Source organism: Thunnus maccoyii, chromosome 4, assembly GCF_910596095.1.
Source record: "Thunnus maccoyii chromosome 4, fThuMac1.1, whole genome shotgun sequence".
Taxonomy (NCBI): Eukaryota; Metazoa; Chordata; class Actinopteri; order Scombriformes; family Scombridae; genus Thunnus; species Thunnus maccoyii.
The window spans coordinates 16197943-16218311 of NC_056536.1; the positions used below are offsets into that span (position 1 = coordinate 16197943).

The 20369-nt window shown below is 43.2% G+C and overlaps 1 protein-coding gene across 1 annotated transcript; it reads left to right on the plus strand.

Annotated features, from left to right (window-relative positions):
- The first annotated feature begins 1022 nt into the window (after window positions 1-1022).
- On the plus strand, window positions 1023-19133 carry fignl2 (fidgetin like 2). Its single transcript, XM_042409391.1, has 3 exons — window positions 1023-1102; window positions 4739-4879; window positions 15793-19133. The coding sequence occupies exons 2-3, from the start codon at window positions 4855-4857 to the stop codon at window positions 17838-17840; spliced, it is 2073 nt and encodes a 690-aa protein (XP_042265325.1). The 5' UTR covers window positions 1023-1102; window positions 4739-4854; the 3' UTR covers window positions 17841-19133.
- Window positions 19134-20369: the final 1236 nt, after the last annotated feature.

Sequence of the window (20369 nt, forward strand, 5' to 3'; positions counted from 1 at the left end):
TAATCTAGTGAAGTCACAGTAAAAACATAGAGCTGGAAATGAGCATAATAGGTCCCCTTCAATTTAATGTGGTTTGTTATGACTAATGAAAGACAAGTTTCTTGGCTGAGGTAAATTATGTTTTCTTGTTACTTTAGACCTCAGCGTTTTTTCCCCTAATCTGTCACCAAAACGATCAATTTTCACCCTAGGCTGGCTGTTTGTTAAACCACAATGTCTAGTTTTCTGTTTCTTTATGTGTTAAATACAGAAGATGCATCGTGTGGGTGTGATGGCTTTGAAGCTGTTGGAAGGCACCTTTGACAGAGCTGTGTAACGATCAAATTATGTAACAATTAATGTAACATTTTTTTCTGCTGTTACGTAATTAATTAAGCAATGTAATTACTTCGTAATCAGTAATAAGTACCAAATTGATTCCATTTTCCAAGTAATGTGCCCAACAGTGGCCATCATTTGTTTTAGTCAGTCAGAGAAGAAATAAGAGATTGTTCCTCAGTGTTTTTTCACCACAATCTGACCACTGTTCCTTCAACTCTTTCTTAATCCTCCCGGGGCAAACCAAACTTACTCTGGCCATTTCCCTCCAACCAAAAACTCTCTCTCTCTCTCTCTCTCTCTCTCTCTCTCTCTCTGTCTCTCTCTCTCTCTCTCTCTCCCCACTGTCCTCTGTGTCCAAGTTTCAGTGCGATCACCCTCACTCTCCTTCAGAGCACGATTGGTCAGTCCCCCACCCTCCCTGCTGCCCCTGCTCCCTACTTAAATACTTTTAGCATAAAGAGAGAGAAGGAGGGGAGGGAGAGGGGGATGGGAGATCCATGGGGGAGGGGAGCTCAGTGCTCACTCTGTTGTCACTGGCCAGAGAGAGAGAGAGAGAGAGAGAGAGAGAGAGAAAGAGAGTGAGGGAGAGAGAGAGAGAGAGAGAGAGAGAGAGAGAGAGAGAGAGAGAGAGAGAGAGAGCAAGAGAGGGAGGGAGAGAGAGTGTGTGGAGTTGTGTCCCATATGTGGAAAAAAAGCATAGCAGTGCACACACGGGTCTGGTCTGCTCCAGGGATTATCCTAGTGCTTTCAGATCTGATGGAGGACATGCAGGCATGAATAGGTAAGGCTGTCTGTCTTCTCTGCATCTCTGTGTTGATCTGCTGTCATAGCCTGCTGCTCTCCCTGCTGTTTGACTTGGCTCTGCTGGCTGGCTGAAGTTGAAAGAAGACCAGAGCTGAGCGTGTTGTAGCAGCTCTCCTCTTTGGCCACTGACCATGAGACATTTTCCTGAGCAAACCTTCCTCCTAACTCTGCCTTCTCCTTTCAGCCTCTCCCTGAACTGTGCAAGGACAAAGCTATGTTTGTTTTAAGTAGAAGCTGTGGTTTGCTGCAAGTTAGTTATTCTGAGCTGAGTGTTAAAAGTTGACTGTCAGTTAAAGCCATAGACTGTAGGTTAGAGCTGAGGGGGTTGTAATAGGAGGCGGTGTTGTACGTGAAGCCTGTTGGTGTTCAGGGGCAGCCGTGTGGTCACTGCGTAATCTCTCCTCCATATGAATGGTACATGAGTGAATGTATATTGATAACTGCATGCCTTGTTGTTCTTTATATCTAGTCATAAAGACAGAGTTTCTGTAGTAATGTACAAAAGCAATAAATGTCACAATCTTACATGAAGTTGGAAGCAGAAAATAAATATAAAAATATAGAAATAAATTGATAAGTATAATGAGACTCAGTAAGAACGATTATTACAACAAACTACTGGAACAGCATAGAAGTAATACACAAGGTACATGGGAGGTGTTTATCAGCATAATTAAAAAGGGTACAGGAAAAGCAGATGATCCAAATTACTTTTATTAAAAATAATCAACCAATCATAACCAAAACAAAAGAGATATACAATGATTAATGATTACTCTGTGAATGTTGGCTATAGTTTAGCAAATGATATTGTGGACCCAGTAATGAAGGAGATTGTAGATGATGATATTATTGATATAAATTCCAACAGCATGTTTCTGAAGGGAATTAAAAAGAAGGAACTAATGGACACTGTAAACAATTTTAAGAATAAAAAATCCACTGATTGTACTGATATTGACATGACAGTATATAACGAAACGACTGACCCATATATGTAACCAGTCACTTCAAACAGGCATATTTCCCAACAAAATGAAAAATAGCAAAGGTCACTCCTATCTGCAAAAATGGAGACAGGCGCTTTTTTCAAACTATAGACCAGTTTCTCTCCTTCCTCAGTTCTTGAAAATTTTAGAAAAACTTATTGTTCAAAGACTTGATCATTTCATAGAAAAACACAACTTATCGAGTGACCATCAATATGGGTTTAGATCTAATCGATCCACTGCAATGTCAATGATGGAAATGAAGAAAGAAATATCCACAGCAAAAGAAAATAAGGAATATACTGTAGGGGTTGTTTGAAAGATATGGTACTAGAGGGGTAGCATACTCATGGCTTAGTTACTATCATGATAATAAACATCAGTATGCTGGGTTTCAACAAGGTCCAGTGTTGGGTCCAAAGCTGTTTATATTGTAAATTAATGATATTTGCAACATGTACAAATTGCTAAAGTTTGTTTTGTTTGCAGATGATAGAAATTTATTTTATTCTGATAAGATTTTGAGCAGCTTCTGGATTCAGTGGAGACAGAATTGAAAACTTTAAACGATGGTTTGATATCAACACATCGTCATTAGATTTAAATAAAACAAAATTTATAATATTTGGATATTGAAAAATCAATAATCAAGTACATATCATGATATATAATGTTTAAATAGAAAGTGTTTATGAAAATACATTTTGGGGAATTGTTATAGACCACAAACTATACTGGAATCTACATGTAAATCATGTAAAGACAAAAATGTTGAAGTCCATCACAATATAAGTCCATCACAAAACAAAAGACATTCTCAACCTAAATTCATCACATGTATTGTTCTTTTATAGTTCCATACATTACCTACTGTGTGGAGGCTTTGGAAAAAATATACAAAACAAGTACAAATCCAATTTTTATGCTACAGAAGAGAGCTATAAGAATCGTAAACAGAGCTGATTATCATGAACCAACCAACATATAATTTATAAACTGACATGCTCTCAGATTTAGAGATTCGGTGGACTTTAAAACTGCATAGTTAATGTATAAAGTAAAAAAATAGATGCTTCCAGATTGTATCCAGAAGTTGTTTCAAATCAGAGCAAGTCAGTCTGAACTAAGAGGAATTTCCACGTTTACAAAAACAAACATTATGCAAACTAAAGATGTATATCAGTCAAAGAGTTCATTTGTCGAATGGTTTTGAAAAGGAAATAAAAATGTGTAATATATTTCATAGATTAAAAAAATAAGATGATTTACAAATATAAAACTGAGATATGGCCACTAGTGTGTTTTGGGTAGATATAATATACATATATAAAATTAGTCTTTCTCTTATTTTCCTTCTTTCTTTTTTCTTCTTTCTTTCTTTTTCAGTGTATAAATCTAAAGGGCTCGGTACACAATAATTCATGTAAAAAGAGTAGCTGCAGTAAATTAAGGCTTCAGCACCTCTTCAGTCAGTATAAACTTGCTTTGGTTTGTCACTGCTTCAACAGCAACAACTTATTATTATTTATGTACATGTGTATTTGAGTTGTCTAAATTGAAAATGACCAAAATAAACTAAACTAAAGTTAAATATTGGTGTCTAAAGTTGTTTTATACATTTGAGATTGAATGATGTTTTGGATTGTGATTTTATCCTGCAGTAGATACAGTAGCGTTACCTTTTCTAGGTGGATTGTATATTTACAGGACCATTTACTTTACAATTTCAATAATCTGTCTTTCCTGTTTGCTCTGTGTATTTTAAAGCAATTTAGCACCATTGGTGATAAAAATTGTACTTTGGTGTCCACAGAATGAAGAAATAACATAACGGCTGCTATGAAAAAACATGTTTTAATCTCATGGGTTTGCTCAGGGAAGTGCCTCATATCAGAATAAAACAATAGAAACTGGAAGATTAAACTGTCTTTAAGCTGTGCGTGATTAAAATATGACATGTATAACCCAAACCAGAACAGAGACAGAATACATTTTATTATGCATTATTTTTGAAAACAAACAATAGTTATTTGAGTGAATTTGTTTTCTGCATTTTGTAGTATGATTTCAGTTTTCACTGCACCTCTAACAGAGGTCTATTAAAAATATTGATAGACTGAAAAGTGTAACTTTGTCGTTGCAGGAAGCATTTTTTCTTCTGCATTTTGCTTAAAAGTGTTTGGTCTCCTAAGAATGCAGTCTTTATTGCCCCAGTGCACAGAGCAATGGTATGCATGAGTCTTTTTGTGAGGCAGATTTAGAAAGCCCTCTTTAGAGGCTGGACGCAGCTTCACAATCAGCTTAATGCCTGCCTATAATGAATACCCTTGTGTGCGTCAATTTGGCAGACCGTGTGTGCGTGTGTATGTGAGTACTCTGTTTTTGATACACTGATAGGCCTCTCAGGTTGGTCAGTAATTCTATCATACTGGCTGAATTCTGGTCTGTGTGTTGGTGTGAGTGTTTCGGTGTGTGTTGCCGTGTGAGCTTGTGTGAAAGGGTTAGTTGACATGTGAGTGTTTGTCCAGACATTTAATTGTGCAGCAGCCTGTAACTGCCTAACCCCCCCTCTTCTCTCTCTCTCTCTCTCTCTCTCTCTCTTTCTCTCTCTCACTCTCTCTCAGGGCTGTTCTGTTGTCAGTGCGAGCTCATGCCAGTGATGGACTACAGCCGGACGGACGCTAACCTTAGCTGGCATTCACAAAACAGCATTCCTCTTTACTGAGACCAGCTCCACAGAATGCTGAGTCCTATTGTCCCCTATAGTGAGTACTTTGCACCTTTCTTTCTCTCTACCCTGCTGCATGTTACACCAAACAGCCTCACTTGACTTTAGTTGGACTTTGCCTGAATCAATGAGCCCCCACTCCAAAAATAAGCAGGAGCGGACTCTGTGTTCTGTAGTTTGCAAACCGAAGGAAAAAAAAACACAGGTAACTGTGAAAATGTGCAAGCCTCAGCGCAGAAAGCTGGATTTTTCCTTGACGTACACTGTGGAAATGCTAAACTCCGGGCACTGGCCCTGTTTGAATGTTTCATCACTAGGCGGAAGACGCAGATGGGGGAAAGAAGAGGGACAGAGGGAGGTTGGAGGGCTGATGGTTTAAGCAGCAGAAAGCCCTCGCCTCTGCCAGTGTCATTTTACCAATACAGTTCAGGACTTAGCACCACACACGCTGCCTCCTGCACTCCCTCCTTTTCCCCCCTTCTCTATCTTTTCTCCCTTCAATGCTGACCTAATAACTGACGTGTCCAGTTTTGGCCTCCCCCCCTTCGTACCCTCCCACCAGGTTTCATTTGAGTCCAGTGCTCGGGCTCTCCAAAACAGCATTGTTTGCTGGCCAGCATGGGGCTGCCTCCATGCCCTCGGCCTCAAGAGCCCCTTTTTCCCAGCTCTTTAACTCGCCTCAAAGGAGCATTATCGGCATGACAGTTACAAGAAAAGAGGGAGAAACCACACAGAATGGTTCATTTAAAAAGTATTACTTCGTAATGGATGGTAAAAACTTCTGATTTGTTTTGTTAGCATGCAAAAAATGGATTGTAGAGTCAGTGTAAGACAAATGTGTGGGTGTGTGAATTCAAACTGGACAAAACGGCTTGATTAAAGCATCATGTAGGGATGTTTGACAGTAACCATGACACTTTGTTTGCTTTTTGTAAATTTCATCCCCGAAATAGCCAATGTTATTATTTGACTACTCATCAGATGAATGGAATTTAGTATTGCTGCCAGCCCAATAAGTAGTTGACCTTATGTTGTTATGAAACATGTCCTCTCAGAAGTGGCTCTTGCTTGATTCAATGCCAGTTCTCACAGAAAATGTTGTGTTTTTTCCCATTAGAGGACGTTTATGTATCCAATTAGGCTGAGCTGCTCGAATAGCACTGATAGATCAGTAATTTGCATGCTTGTGCTGCTTCCCATCCAGTCTTGTTTAACTGGTTGTTCCATCAGTTCCCTGCACCCTGCTAGTCCATACTGACTGAACGCTCTGCTGAAGTGGACAGCAAGTCCAAGAATGTCACAAACTGTTGGTGGAATAGTTAGCATGCCTTCAGAACACTCACACTGCTGGTCTTTTCTTGGGAACCCTCCAGTACACTACGTACTAGCCTTTGTGTGTGATTTGCTGATCAGGACATACAATGCTGTTTTTCATCTGCTCTGTCCAATAGTTTGATGTTTTTTCATGTACAGAGTGGCTCTGTTCTGCCGCACTTCTGCAGGATTGAAATCATTTCAGAACAGCCTGCTAGTGTGTGTGCGTGTATGTAGACAGATGGATCGTATGAGCGCACACAGCAGTGTTAGGTAGTCACGCTGTTTACTCTCAGACCAGTGACACACAAACACACCCCTGTGCTCGCTGGTGACACTGCAGCTCACTGTCTTTTAGTTAAAGACCGTAGTCATGATTCTGCCGAGCACAAATCTGACTGTGAGGGACTCTGCATATGTGCAGGACATGCGAAGACTCTCACCTCCATGTTGGAATTCCCTTTGTGGGAATGTAGAGCATTCCCGCTTCCCAACGCTACTTCTGACTCCTGCTGTAGGCATTTCTGCCCTTGCACATAGACAAGCCCCAGTGTATAAATGCACACAGGGTGATACACGCTTAGGACAGGTACACCCAATGACAGGCTTCAGTCTTTGTTATCATGACTACTCTCACATATCCGGTCTCAATGATTTAGATCCCACATTCAGCCAGTGTGTGTGACTCATTCTTCCTTGGCGTGTCCGGTCTTGGTCCTTGTCTCCGGCCAGTCCAGAGGACTTCAAGCTGGGGCGAGCAGCCTCGGCCGGACCTGAGGAGAAACCTGAGAGAGATTCCAGGGGCCATGGATACTCCTGGAGGGATTTGGTGCAAAGAATCTGTAATCTGCACTTCAAACACACTCTTAAATCAGTCCCAGGCCGCCAACCCAGGAGTGCCCTAACTCTTGTTGCTGGGGCCCCCGCTGGTGTAGCGATACCTTTTCTTTTAAAACAGCACACACACACACACACACACACACACACACACACACACACACACACACACACACACACACACACACACACACACACATGCACAGCAGTCCAGATCTGGCAGTTTTTATAGCTCTCCTCTGACTGACCCCTCTCCCTCGCCTTTCTTTCTGTTGCGCTCTGTTTTTATGTTTTGCGCGAGTGTCTTTGTGAAGGACTCTGCTAAGTCATGGAGCAGTTTGTATAGAAGAAAGAAGGAGTAGATCTCATCCCAGCCCCTGAAGGAGCAGGTTGGAGGGCCGCACCGGTGTCTACCCCTATTGTGGGCAGAGTGGTATGAGTGGTGCAGCGGAGGAGCCTGGGAGGCCCTTGAATAAACACACAGCCTGCTAAAGTGTGTGTGAATAAGAGCCGGGATCATTAGTGCAGGGTGTGAATGGGCTCTAATTAGCCCCCAGTCTGTGTGTGTGTGTGTATGTTTGCATGCATCTCTGCCCACAAAAACAGGGAGGTTAGGGACCCAGGGCCCTGTGAATCCACTGGCCCTGTCCTCTGTCTCTCTGAGGGTTCATCAGCTCATTAAGGAGGCCTCCGCTCCCGTTAAGGGCCCAATTAAGAAGCAGGGTGGTGAGGCTCATTTGGATGGCAACACTTCACTGGATTCCTGAGGCAGCAGAATTCAGAGCTCGACAATGAGGCGCAGCGTCTTTCACAGCAGCACAGCTAATTAGTAAATGACTACACTTGAGAAATAACATACTTTAATCGGCATGCCGTGAGGTGTTTGTTTGTTCAGTGATCATAAAAAGCACTGCCACAGAGGGGAGTGTTGAAGATATTTCTCTGTTTGTATGTATACTAACAGAAAACAACAAATCCCAGAGCTGTCCATGTGCTGAGAGTATAAGCTGGGAGCACAGAGGGGCCAGGGGATTTGGACAGAAAAGAGGGAACGCAACATGCTCAGTGGGAATGGAGGGAATAAGGGAGGTGGAGAAGCAGAGAAACAGGGAAAGAAGGAGATTGCAAGAAAAAGATAGAGCTGAAGAGGGGGAGATAGAGCAGAGATTGGGCGAGTGAGACAGATGGAAAGGGTGATTGGTCATCACCGAGCCTTAGGACAGCTGTTCTTTGATATATTAGTGGACACAATGACCTAAAGCCAGCCTGCAGTCACAGAAAATAGGGACCCTGTTTTTCTTGAAGGGGGTGTTGGGGGGGGGGGGGGGTTGCTTCTGCCATTTGTGGACGTGCGTTAGCAGGCACGGGGGATGGGGGAGTTGTTTCTAAAATTACGAGCATGAAGTGACGCATCCAGCAATTATTCCAGAGGCTTTCTAGTTTTGGAGAGTGCTGAGAAAAGGGCTGTAAAATGAGCACGCTCTCAGATGGGAATTTTCTTGCTGCACTATCATTAGCAATTCTAAACACGTTTGTCAATTAATCAATGTTTAACAAATGTCATCACGTACTTTGGCTACTGCATCCACTCTGCAAAACAACAACTTTTAATGACACTGATTATTTGTTCGCTGCTAATGAATTGGAGATTTACCTCATAGAAGCTTGTTTTATTCTGTTTAAGTGAACTGTTTCAAAAAATAATTGTCATTTAGCCTCACTGTTTTTTATTGCAGACATTTTGTTTTCTGTATATCTGCAAAATCCACAGTACACAGTTGTCATATTGCCCCTCTCTTCTAATAAAACCGTATTAGCTGCACACACAGACAAAAACCATTCTGACAGCTGGCCTGTAACATTCCCAAAGGGGGATGAAACAAAAAATAGAGTAAGTCAAACTGTCATTCTGATACATGGAGTACAGATAGCTTTATCCACAGCAAGAGGAAGGTACAGAGATAGAGAGAGACACACACAGAGGACATCCCTCAATGCCACTGCAGGAGATGTGCTTCTTCCTCCTGGGATTGGACTGGTGAGGCGTGTTTGAAAAGAACTGCGTCTGCTCGTGCTCTGGGCAGCAGGTGTGAAAACTCCCCGCCAGAGCTCCCGCACTCTTCTGTTATTACATCTTTTTAGGGCCATGAAAGAGGGAGCAGATGAGCCAGAGGGAGCGAGAGGCAGAGTGGAAGTGTGGGATTGTGTTTCTTTTGATTGATAGCAGCCCTGTGACTAACGCATAGATTTATAATAATTTTCCTTGGCAATGCCCAATTATGCATGGCTGATAAATTATGATCCCTGTTGTCCGGTGTCCGCATTATCCCAGTCTTAAGGCGGTTTGAAAAGGGTCTGACCTCACACTTCCTTTGACAGCTTTTTGGCAATACCCCACACACGATAACAGAGGCTATTCAGCATCTGTGTGGTGATATTGTCTGTGTAACACGAGTATAGTACAACATACATAATCCACAATATCTGTGAGAAATTCATCATCATTTTTCAGTCTGTAGGACAAACTGTGCAAGAGCTGATAAAATGTGTATTTCATACCAAAGTGAGAGAACGTCCAGAGACAATTTTCCACTGTCTCCACCTGCCATGCTGTGAAATGTGGCCGGCCTCTCAGATTGGTGTTTTTACGACAGACCAGGTAGTACGCAGCGGCCAGCCTAGTGAGAATGTCCTGCTTGATATTAGTGTCATAAATCACAGTGAACTTGAGAAGAGAGGACTTAAGGGGCTTCAAGACTCAACGACAAATCAAGATAACAAACTCTGATAAATAACAGATTCTGAGTTCAGAGGCTTCTGACTTAGCACACCAAACCCAGCGCTCCATCGTTTGAAACAGTTTATTTGATATGTTTGTGTTTAAAGATTCCTGAAGAAAGAGATAATCTGTTCTACATATTTATGTTCAGCAAGCAGGAGTTTTATCCAATAGCTCATTGATCAGCTTGCGCTTACTGAATACATAACAACTGATGCAGTGGTCAGTGCATCAGGTTTGTGATTTATCAGCACAAATATAGTGTCTGTCACACTCTGTCCTTCTCTCTACTTCCTGCCTGTCATTCCCCTTCCGTATGGCTGTGTGCTTTGTATTGTAACTCGGCTGTATTCATTTCAAGCTTTTTTCTTTTAAGTGGCTGTTTCTGAGATGTTGTCTAAATTGAAATCCTGACATACTGCCACAACAGCCAGAGCAGCATTCTCGAAAGCATTTGACGCTGCCCTCTTTGCAACTTTTGTTTAAAAGTAAGTGAAGAATTTCATCTTTGGTATTAAGTGAACCTGATGATGTTAATTTTTTTTCAACATACTGTTCCAAAATGTTGACTAGATTTCTTACATACTTCAAGCCTGTGACCACACTTTGGGCATAGACCGCCAACAAAGGCTCTCCAGGCATCCCAGTCCTGGGCCAATTTCTCCAGCTGTCCCCATGTATGGCCAGTTCTCTTCATGTCTGCCTCCAGGTCACGGAGCCAGGTGTTTCTTGGTCTGCCTCTTTTCCTTTTCCATTGTGGATTCCAAAAGAGGGCATGTCTTGTGGTGCTGGATGCAGGCTTGCGAAGAGTGTGACCAATCCATCTCTAGGATTTCTTCCTCTGCAGGCTGCTGTCTTGTTCGCTGCCTCAGTTCCTGGTTGCTGATAATATCTGGCCAGTTAATTTGTAGGATTCTTCTGAGGCAGGTTTTGGTAAATTTGAAATTTGAAAGTTGAATAGATATAATTACCTTTTTACTGTGGAGTCAACAGATTCATTTAGAGCAGAGAAAAGACCACAATGTCTCCACAGAAAATATCAATATCATGACTTTCAGGACAACTTTTTAAGTAAATTCTTGCCTTTGTTTCTTCATGCTGTATATTTTGTAAATGTTAATTTGACCAGCTAAGCAACCTGCAGGTCTGCAACATGATAAGTCTTAACGTTTTGTTAGAAACCAGAAACAAAGCATCAAAGGATTTATAGCTCTGTGTACATTTTTAGAAACACATTGCTCTCTTTAGTCTGTGCCTCTGTACGGAGGTGTACGATGGAGTGGAGATGTTGGTAGTTTTCTTTAGTTGGTGGGTGGGGATAAACCTCGACCCTGAATAGAGCCCTGATTGGATTGATCCACAGCGCTCTTGTTTACAAGCGGCCTCTTCACAATCGGCACAGTTTAATAGCACACTGTCCCAGAAGGCTTGTTGCATCCGTGTCTGTTTTGTTCCTCAGGGCAGGAAAAACAAAAGTATCGGGAAGGGAGCAGGGGAAAGGAACCCCAGGGGAGCTGTGAAACAGCACTGGAGCCCTCCGTCTCTGGGCTTCCTGCCAAGATAACGTTTCACCTCACCCACTGATACCTCCTTTATAGAAACCACAACACTGTCTAGAGTACTACCAGCCTTTATGGGCTGAAAGCTACTTTGATTTCATAGAGTCAACAGAACATTCAGTGACTTCACAGATGGCAAATCTTAGTATTAGAGAGCTGAAATCACAAATGAATAAACACATTCCCCCTGAGCCATAAGTGGTCTAATTTTAATTTTAGGGCCTCCTCAAAGTAAAGCTGGTTTCAGCTGAAGAGAGCCGTACCACTGTCTTCATCACGCACTCCTACAATAGGATGCAGCTCACACAGGTCCCTCAATAAATCCCAGGCTGACACAAAAGCTGTCAGTGGACTGCTGCTGAATAGATTAATAAGATTTCCATAATTAGACAGGCCCCTGACAATAGGATCCTTCAGGCTTTGTCTCAGGGCCAACTGGATTGTCCGAGGAGCGCACGTCTGCTAGATGGCCGTCCACCACAATGGCCGCACAGACAGTAAGGCGGTCAGCAGAAGAACATCTGTCTCTCCTGGGACCGAGAAAACACACACACAGTGGGAAATTTAATGTTTATATATACAAGGTTCTTATCAATCTCCTTGCAGCCAAGTAAGGCCATCGGTCAACAGAAAAGCAGCCTAGTCACATTTATCTATACTTAATTTGGTCACAACATATCACAACTTATTTCTGTTACGTTCAACATCACAAATTCAACAGTGCTACTGATAAATGATAAAAAAAATAACCCCCTTGTCACTGCATCACAGAGCTGCTTTACTCTTATTGACAACAGCAACAAAAATTTCCAAAATAATTGAATAAGGATTCCTATTTTTAATGAATGTGGGTTTTTATCCACAATCCCCCTCTCTTATGAAAAAAAATAGAGTTGACGGGGGTGTGGCAGAAAAGGGAGAAGTCACACAAATGCATTATAGAGCCGAACAATGTATCATGATATATATGTATGATGTATAGGATCATTTACAATAGCATCCCACTGGAGCATACATTGACGTTAATCTAATGATTGCACTGCTACTGACAGTATGTCCACATTGTCCTGATTTCCTACTTCTAATCTTAGCTTTCTTGCTGGCCCTCTAGTGAATTAATCTACACGATGGCTGATTTAAGCAGAAGTGTAGATTAGAGTTTGCTCAGTTTAATGTGGAGCACTGCTGCTCTAAAAACCACAATCCAGCAGAAGGCAAGATCTAATTACATGGAAAGGGCTAAACTGCACTGCAACCCTGCTGTGTTCATCAGGGGTGAGTGGTGGCCTATCACTCATCTAACTTACTGTGTACATCCAGGAAGAATTATAGAGTATAATGCACTTTTTTAAAAGACTTGTAGAAAGTAATTACTGTACTCTCAGATTTAATAGTGAATTGGTTCTTCAGGTATGGGCAGCTGGCCATTAAGTTGGTCGGGGGGTTGTGTGAGAGTCCATTCTGTATTGGTGCTGCTCTGATGATGGAGTGGACAGCAGTTAGCCCGCCTCACTGAGTCCTCTAATGTCCGCTCCAGTCCGCTTAGAGAGGACGAAGCGCCTGCTGTCCACTATTTCCCCTCCCTCCATCCCTCCCTCCTTCCATCCCTCCCTCCCCACTGCAGGTTTTATGAGCTCCCCTGGGCTCTCATCCATCTCTGTCACACACAGGCCCCATTATTGGGGCTGCTCAAAAACTGGTTGGGCTGCAGATGGGAAGGGCCTGCAGGACATATATGGTTTCTGCAGCCTGGACAAAGACCTGCAAGTTGGACCACAAAAATATGTGGTCATCTGGGTGTGGACAAGCCAATGTCTTCAGCATGTTTGTGAAAATACAAGTGAACAGAGTGTGAGAATGTTCTTGCACATCTTGCTGCGGTGGGTGTGTGGCTGTGTGGGTTGGCTGAAGCTTAGGGAAGTACTTGAACTGGTTTGGCCATTGGGAACTTAAGGCAGTGGATTTGAATATGAAGGACATGATAATCCAACAGCCATCTGGTCTGCTGGTCTCATCTGACTGAATAAATAACAGACGTAATCTGAAAACACACACATGGGGAGGTTTGGACAGAGGGTAAAGAAAGAGGCCAAAGTTTAGGAGTGAGCTAGAGAGTGGGAGAGCAGGAGCAGAATCGCAAGCTGTGGATATTGAGATTTGATTTAAATGGCAATAAGAAGCCTGGCTCCACACACACAGACAGCCATGAATAATGAATCATCAGGCGTCCACTGCAGGGAAGGCAGCAAGGCCAGTAATGACGGCTTTTGCCATATTCCTTTTTACCTCCCTGTTTCTGGCTGGAGCAGTCCTCACCTCAGGGTAAATTGTGACAGTTCAATAATGCCAAGCTATGTATGGAATGTGAGGCTAATGCCTCAGCAAGAGGTAGTGCTAGTCCTCATGAAATACACTATTCTTTAACTATAACATTGTAATATAATTAGTAATTACGCATATATAGATAGTATTTAGATACTGGAGTATCCAACATATACACACACTATAAATATACAGTATATTGGAGCGCTCCAGTACCCAAATTGTTACTCCACATGCCACATAACAGCAACGTCCCTGGTTCAGTTCCTGCCAGGGACCCTTGTTGCATCTCATACCCATCTCTCTCCCCTTGTTTCCTGTCTGCCTCTTCACCTATGACTCTCTCTCTTTCTCTCACTCTCTCATATATATATATATATATATATATATATATATATATATATATATGTATATATATGTATATATATATATATATATGTATATATATGTATATAAAAGTAATAATGCGCTTGATAGATTAGACAGAATAGTATGCAAACACTGAAAAGTACCAGATGCATTATACATTTGGGCAAAGGATTCCACGCATTTTAGATGCAAAGCCAATTTAATATTTTACTGGAAAGTAAGACCACTGCATGAGTGGACATGGAGGGAAAACAGGATTCGTGGACCAAAATATCTTATTTTTCTGGCTGCCCTCTCTTCTGTTAGCTCGACGATGTGCTCAGTGCAAAGCAGCCATGATCAATCAGACCTCAGCCAGTGCTGAAGTCAGCCAGAGGAACAGACATTCCACTTTCCCAATGTTCCATGGGAGACTGTGCTGATGAATAGCACACTATGCTGCAATTCCAAACCCAACCCCCCTCTGTCTTTCTTTCTTTCTCACTCTCTCCACACCACTGTCCGCGCACACACACACAAACACCCTCCTTCCCCTCACCCTCCATCCCTCCCTCCCTCTGTCCAGCCGGCCACTGGGCCTTTGGAGCTCTGGTGTACGGTGGGTGGGTGGATTGGTGGGTGGTAGGTGGGGGTGGAGGGCGGAGAGAGCAGGCATTCAGAGCAACATGCACGGGGAGATAACAATAGCTCCTCTGGGAGACCTGCAGATGCTAGCAGTACAGGGAATAGTAGTGGGATCTTATCACTCCTCCAACACAAGCTGGGAAACTGCAAAACAACACATACAGCCTACAGATCTGCTTTCACCCTCTTTCTTTCTGCAGCTTTCTCTTCCTCCCTCCACCTCCTCTTTACCTTCTTATGCCGCTCTGGGAAACTCGAGCTCCTTCTGCTACCATGCATGATGGTAACACTGAAAAAGAGTCCTTTCCAAACATAAGAAAGGCCATTTCTTGTCACTCAATGCGTATAGAGGAGGGGCTCAGACCATGTGTTACTGTGCACATGATAGTGAGGAAAACAGTCATGGAAGAGTGTCTAAACTTTGTCTGTCTTGTTTACTAATCTATATCAAAACTGGATGTAGACTATTATTTTGGTTCAAAGCAGTGTTGATCTTTTGTACAACCTTATCATACAGATTCCTGGTCATGACATATTGTAAACAGCAATTTCAAATGTTGCTGATTGTCCTTTATCAGTTGTTAAAGAACTGTGTTTTCTTCTCCTTATATTCTCATAGCATGGTGGAAATGATCTTAACATCTCACTTTAAGCACTTAACAAATAAACAAAAATATTGTACTAATATCTAAAAAAATAAGTCCTTTTCTTTCTTTTTTAGCCTATTTAATGGTAATTAATTCATCATAGTCTCATGCCTTGCAGAGGGTGTATAAAGTTCAAAAAAGCTTATTTATTGTAATATGAGCCATTATGCTTTAGTAAAGCATAAGATATGTGATTTTTTTATATATTGGCAACCTTTGAACCTTAGATGATGGTTGCATTTATGTAAATGCAAAAAATTTGATTTTGAGATTTATTTCACCTATCAGTCAAAGCAAAGGGCAGAGAAGAAAGAGAGAAAAATAATTCCAGTTGCAGGAAGTTAGGAAAGGAAGCAATTGATTAAGACTCTATAAGGACCCACATTGATTCATATTATGACCAGGAAGCTCAAGTTCTTTCAAATGTTGTCAGTTGTACACCATCAATATGCTATTTTCTGACATAATTGTAATCACAGCCTCCCCTTTCTTTTGTCAGGTCTGTTAAAGATGCACTGGAACCCAGAGCATGCCCAGCCCCTCAGCCAGTGGCCTGAGCAACACCTGGACGTCTCCTCCACCACCTCCTCTCCGGCCCACAAGTCGGAATTCTATTCTGGCCGTAGCCGCGGCTCCCACAACTACGCTTGGGCCAATGACGACATCTCTGCCCTCACAGCCTCTAACCTGTTGAAGCGCTATGCTGAGAAGTACTCTGGTGTGCTGGACTCACCATATGACCGGCCACCTACTGTAGGCACCTACCCAGAGCCAGGGGCCTTTGGAGGCCTCAATGGCCAGAAGACTGAGCTGGAGCCCTGGCCACTGACGCACAGCACTGATGCCTCCTATTCCCTAGTGCCCCCTGGAGGCCATGACAGCCTTTCAGGTTCCAAGGCTGTAGCCACATCTGCAGGCCCTCCTGGGGTTAGCAGTGTATCAGTGGTAAACAGTAACCTCTCAGACTCTGGCTATAGTGGCAGCAGCTCCTGCAGTGGTTCCAGCGAGTACCCCTCTAGCTACAATGGCACCTATCTTTCCTCAGGGTACTGTCCCCAACCCAGTGCAGCACTTCCCCCTGCCTCCCTCCACACCCTCCAATCCACTCCCACTCTGGTGCCCAGCTATAGCCCTACCACACCTGTCTACAACTACCCCCCCAGCACATACCCTCCCCAGACCAGCCTTGCTCCCAGCTACAGCCACCCTTCTGCAACGTACCTGCCCTCGGGTCTGCCAGCTCCTACTCCTGTTCCATCAAGACCCACAGTAGTAGGAGGCAGCTATAGTTACCAGAGCACCAACCTTGGGACATCTGAGTCTGGAGGGACACTAAAAAGAAAAGCATTTGAGATGAGTGTAGAGGATGATGAGGGTGGGGACAGCTCTCGTTACAGGAAATATAGTTATGACCCCTTGAAGGCTGGGGGAAACTCGCCCTACAGTGTGAATGACAAAACAGAGTGCCGGGGAAATGGCTTCAGCAGTTCAGGGAGCACAGACCCTCAAACCTTCAAGTCCAGTAAGCCCTCCTCCCAGCCCCTGGTGTCTCCTCAGTATGGGGCAGCAGGGGAGTACAGCCCTCCAGCGGGCATGACAGGGGAGAACGGAGTGGGGGAACAGGGCTTCACCCAACAGCAACAGCAGCACTGCTCCCAGGCCCACAAACGCCCTCCATTGTGTGGTCCGACTGTTGAGACTCTTAAGAGCCCAGACCCCCGAGTGTTGGACCTTGTCAATGGGGAGTTATTGGACTGCAGCCCAGCTCTAAGCTGGGGTGAGCTGGCTGGGCTCACCCATGTCAAGGCTGCCCTGGAGGAGGACTTGCTGTGGCCCGTGTTGAGGCCCAGTCCAGTGATGCGGCCACCAAGAACCGTCCTGCTGTTTGGCCCCCGGGGAGGGGGTAAAATGACGCTGACTCGTTCTTTGGCTTCACAGCTGGGGGCTTCCTTCTACCGGTTGAGTGGAGCCATGCTGGCGTCTAAAGGGAAGGCTGAGGCAGAGCACATTCTGGGGTCTCTGTTGCAGGTTGCAGGGGCACGGCAGCCTTCAGTGGTGTTGCTCAGCCAGGTGGAGGCCATGGAAGAGGAGGGGCTGAGACAGACACTGCTCACCACCCTGGAGAAAGCCCAGGTGGGTACCACGGGTCTGGTGATTCTTGTATGCGCCACTGGCAGGCCAGATCTGCTGCAAGATGCAGTCCATCGGAGCTTTGCCAAGCGTTATCACGTTGGCCTGCCAGATGTGGGAATGCGTAGGCAGGTGCTGCTGCAGGCGCTGTCGCCCCAGGGCTGCAGCCTGAGCGAGAGGGAGCTGAGCGCTGTGCTGCAGCGCACCGAGGGCTTCTCCGTGTGGGAGCTGCTGCAGCTCAGCCAGCAGGCGCTGTCCTCAGCATCCTCCCCCACTGGGGCCATGCATGGCCTGCCCACATCCTCCAAATCCCCAGCCTTCACAGACTTTGAGAATGCCTTCTGCAAGGTGCGCCCACACACCACCACAAAAGAACTGGACACTTGTATAGAGTGGAGCAAGATGTATAGCCACTGAGAAAGCAGCCAGTCACTGTACTCGGACTGCCCTGTGACCCCGTCTTTGCTTTGACATGGCAAGCCTTGGGAATGTTTTGTTGTTGTTTTGTAATTACGAATTATGCAGCCAAAAGAGCCAGACAAACTCAAAGGTACAGGAGAGCTGAAAAAGTAGTTTTACTGGCATAAGCATGCCATGGTGTGCTGTTTTTGTTTTGCTATGAATATCAATATTTTATTTTTCCCAAAGAAAGGAAACATGAATAGGCCTTGTTGAGTGGGGTAGTGTATTAGTCATTTGGCCAATGGGAAAATCATAGATAGCTATTTGGATACTCTCAGAGATCCTGATTAGCCTTGGTCCAGGACAAAATCAATTATTTGTTGCTAGGTGACGTGGTCCAAGATTATGGATAATCAGGGTTTGGAAAATCCCCCCTTTTGACTGCTACTCTCAGGATTCTATTTATTGCCAGTCCACTTCCATGTTATCCTAATGTTGATTTAGTCATTGGATTTCTGCTAATCATTTAGTATGAAGGGCTTGGGATCTGCAACATTACAGCAAACCACAGTTTCTTGACCAAAAACATGTCAAACCAAATGCATAATGAGCTGCACTGTTATATTTCTCAAATCGGACTGGTCCTCAAAATCACAAAAGATGAATCTGTCTTGATAGCTGCTCACCAAATCAAAACAATTAGTCCTTACTATTCTGAAAAAAAAAAGAAAATCAAATGACTTTTATGAATTCCGAACATGCGGCTGCCCTTTCCTGAAGATCAGTTGTTCAAGTGAAACCTTGCAGTTACACTCAACATGTTTGGTTGTAGAAATACTTCACATGTATCTTCACTGAACTCACCATTGGTACTATATTCATACTTAAAATGGTACAATTCACTGACAATTTACTTTATTATTTTTGGATTGTTGTCCTTGACTTCCACATGCATTTGTTTTTGATCTCACATTCCTCATCCACTGCAGTTTTCCTGAGAATCCTACAAAACAACACCACCTGCACACAGCTTCTCCCACAGCGTGTCTGTTTTCTATTTCACTTACTCCTTTTGTTTTCTTAGTATGTAGTCTTGTTTGAAATGCTCAGGAAGAATTTCTTTACCTCAGAAATATAAAATAAAGAATGTATGTAATCTTAGGGTCTTAGTAGAGAGTGGTGCGGAGCAAGATAAAGGAGCGAGGAGAAACCTGACAGTCTTTTAATACCCACTGCAGCTGGGCTTTTACCTCGGGAGAGAAACTTGAATATGCTACAAAGAGTAACATTGAATGTAATTCAGGTATTTCAAAGGATATTTGATGCCATAAATCCATGTATTATTATATATGAATATATAAATAAGTTTTCTTTTATGTTCTTTTACCCTTTATTTTTATTGTAGTTTATGGTGGAATGATGAAATGCTATGTAGAATACAGAAAATATTCCTTTTTTTGTTGGACAAACTGCTTGCAAATCTCCATGTTATTTAGCGTTTACATATCCTGCATATGCATGTCTGCTGTTTATTGTTTTACGGCTGCAAAATATCACTTGAAAATGTAAATATAACGCACACAATCATACACATGCACTCATAGTGAACATCTGAGCACAATATTCCATCAAAAAAGACCACCAACAAAAACACATTTGTGAAAAAATGTATGTGTAGCTTTTAGCAAATCCCAAAGTCTAAAAATTCATAGTTAATGTGTACATATTGTGGATGAACCCAACATGTAGACAATCCAGAGAAACCTTCCTTTTCCAGCAGTCTTACAGTTCTGTTTTAACAAGCTGGAAAAACCTTGTCACTGGACTGCAGGTACAGAGGTCGTGCGTATTAGACTGTTGCCATGGTCCTGAGGAGGTATACACAGTATGATGTAATATTTCCTACTGCCCTTTCCTCCCTCCCTCTCTCCTTCCCTCCATCCCTCCCTCCCTCCCTCATCATTCTTTTTCTCTTTTTCCCTCTCCCCAATGCAATCTCATTAGATTGGATTGCCCCCTGGCCACGAGCCCCAGTGGCCATGTGGCGTTGTATCCTCCCCCCCTTCGCCCCTTCCCTTATACTGATTCCTCTGGAGTGGAAGTGGTCTGATTGATGTCCAGCAACCCTATATCACAGTGCAGCCTTCCCTCTCCAGCTGGTGGCTTCAGTCATGCCATACAGCCAGATCAATCAGAGTGACCCCCGCTGTGGATACTGTTCACTGTCTAAGAGACTGAAAACACATTTACAAATTACGGAAGCCTCAAGCTGTATGGTCTAGATAAAGCAAGTGATTATTCACATGTAATCATAGAAATTAAATAATAATAATGACTTAGAGCTACAAATAATGACAACACACGACACCCGACAGTTTGTCCAACAAAACAAGCTTTTATTTTTTACATGTTTTGATCTGTTATTGCGGTAAATTTGTTCTTGGTTATTGTACATTTTCTGTAACCATTTCTACCTCATTTTTGCGGCATATTGTACATGAAAGTATTTATTTCATGTCTTTTTTGATGTCTGTTTTGAAAATG

Coding starts and splice junctions, on each gene's coding strand:
- fignl2 (XM_042409391.1), top strand. CDS start 4,855: ATGCTGAGTCCTATTGTCCCCTATA. Junction 4,880..15,792: donor GAGTCCTATTGTCCCCTATA/GTGAGTACTTTG, acceptor TTCTTTTGTCAG/GTCTGTTAAAGATGCACTGG.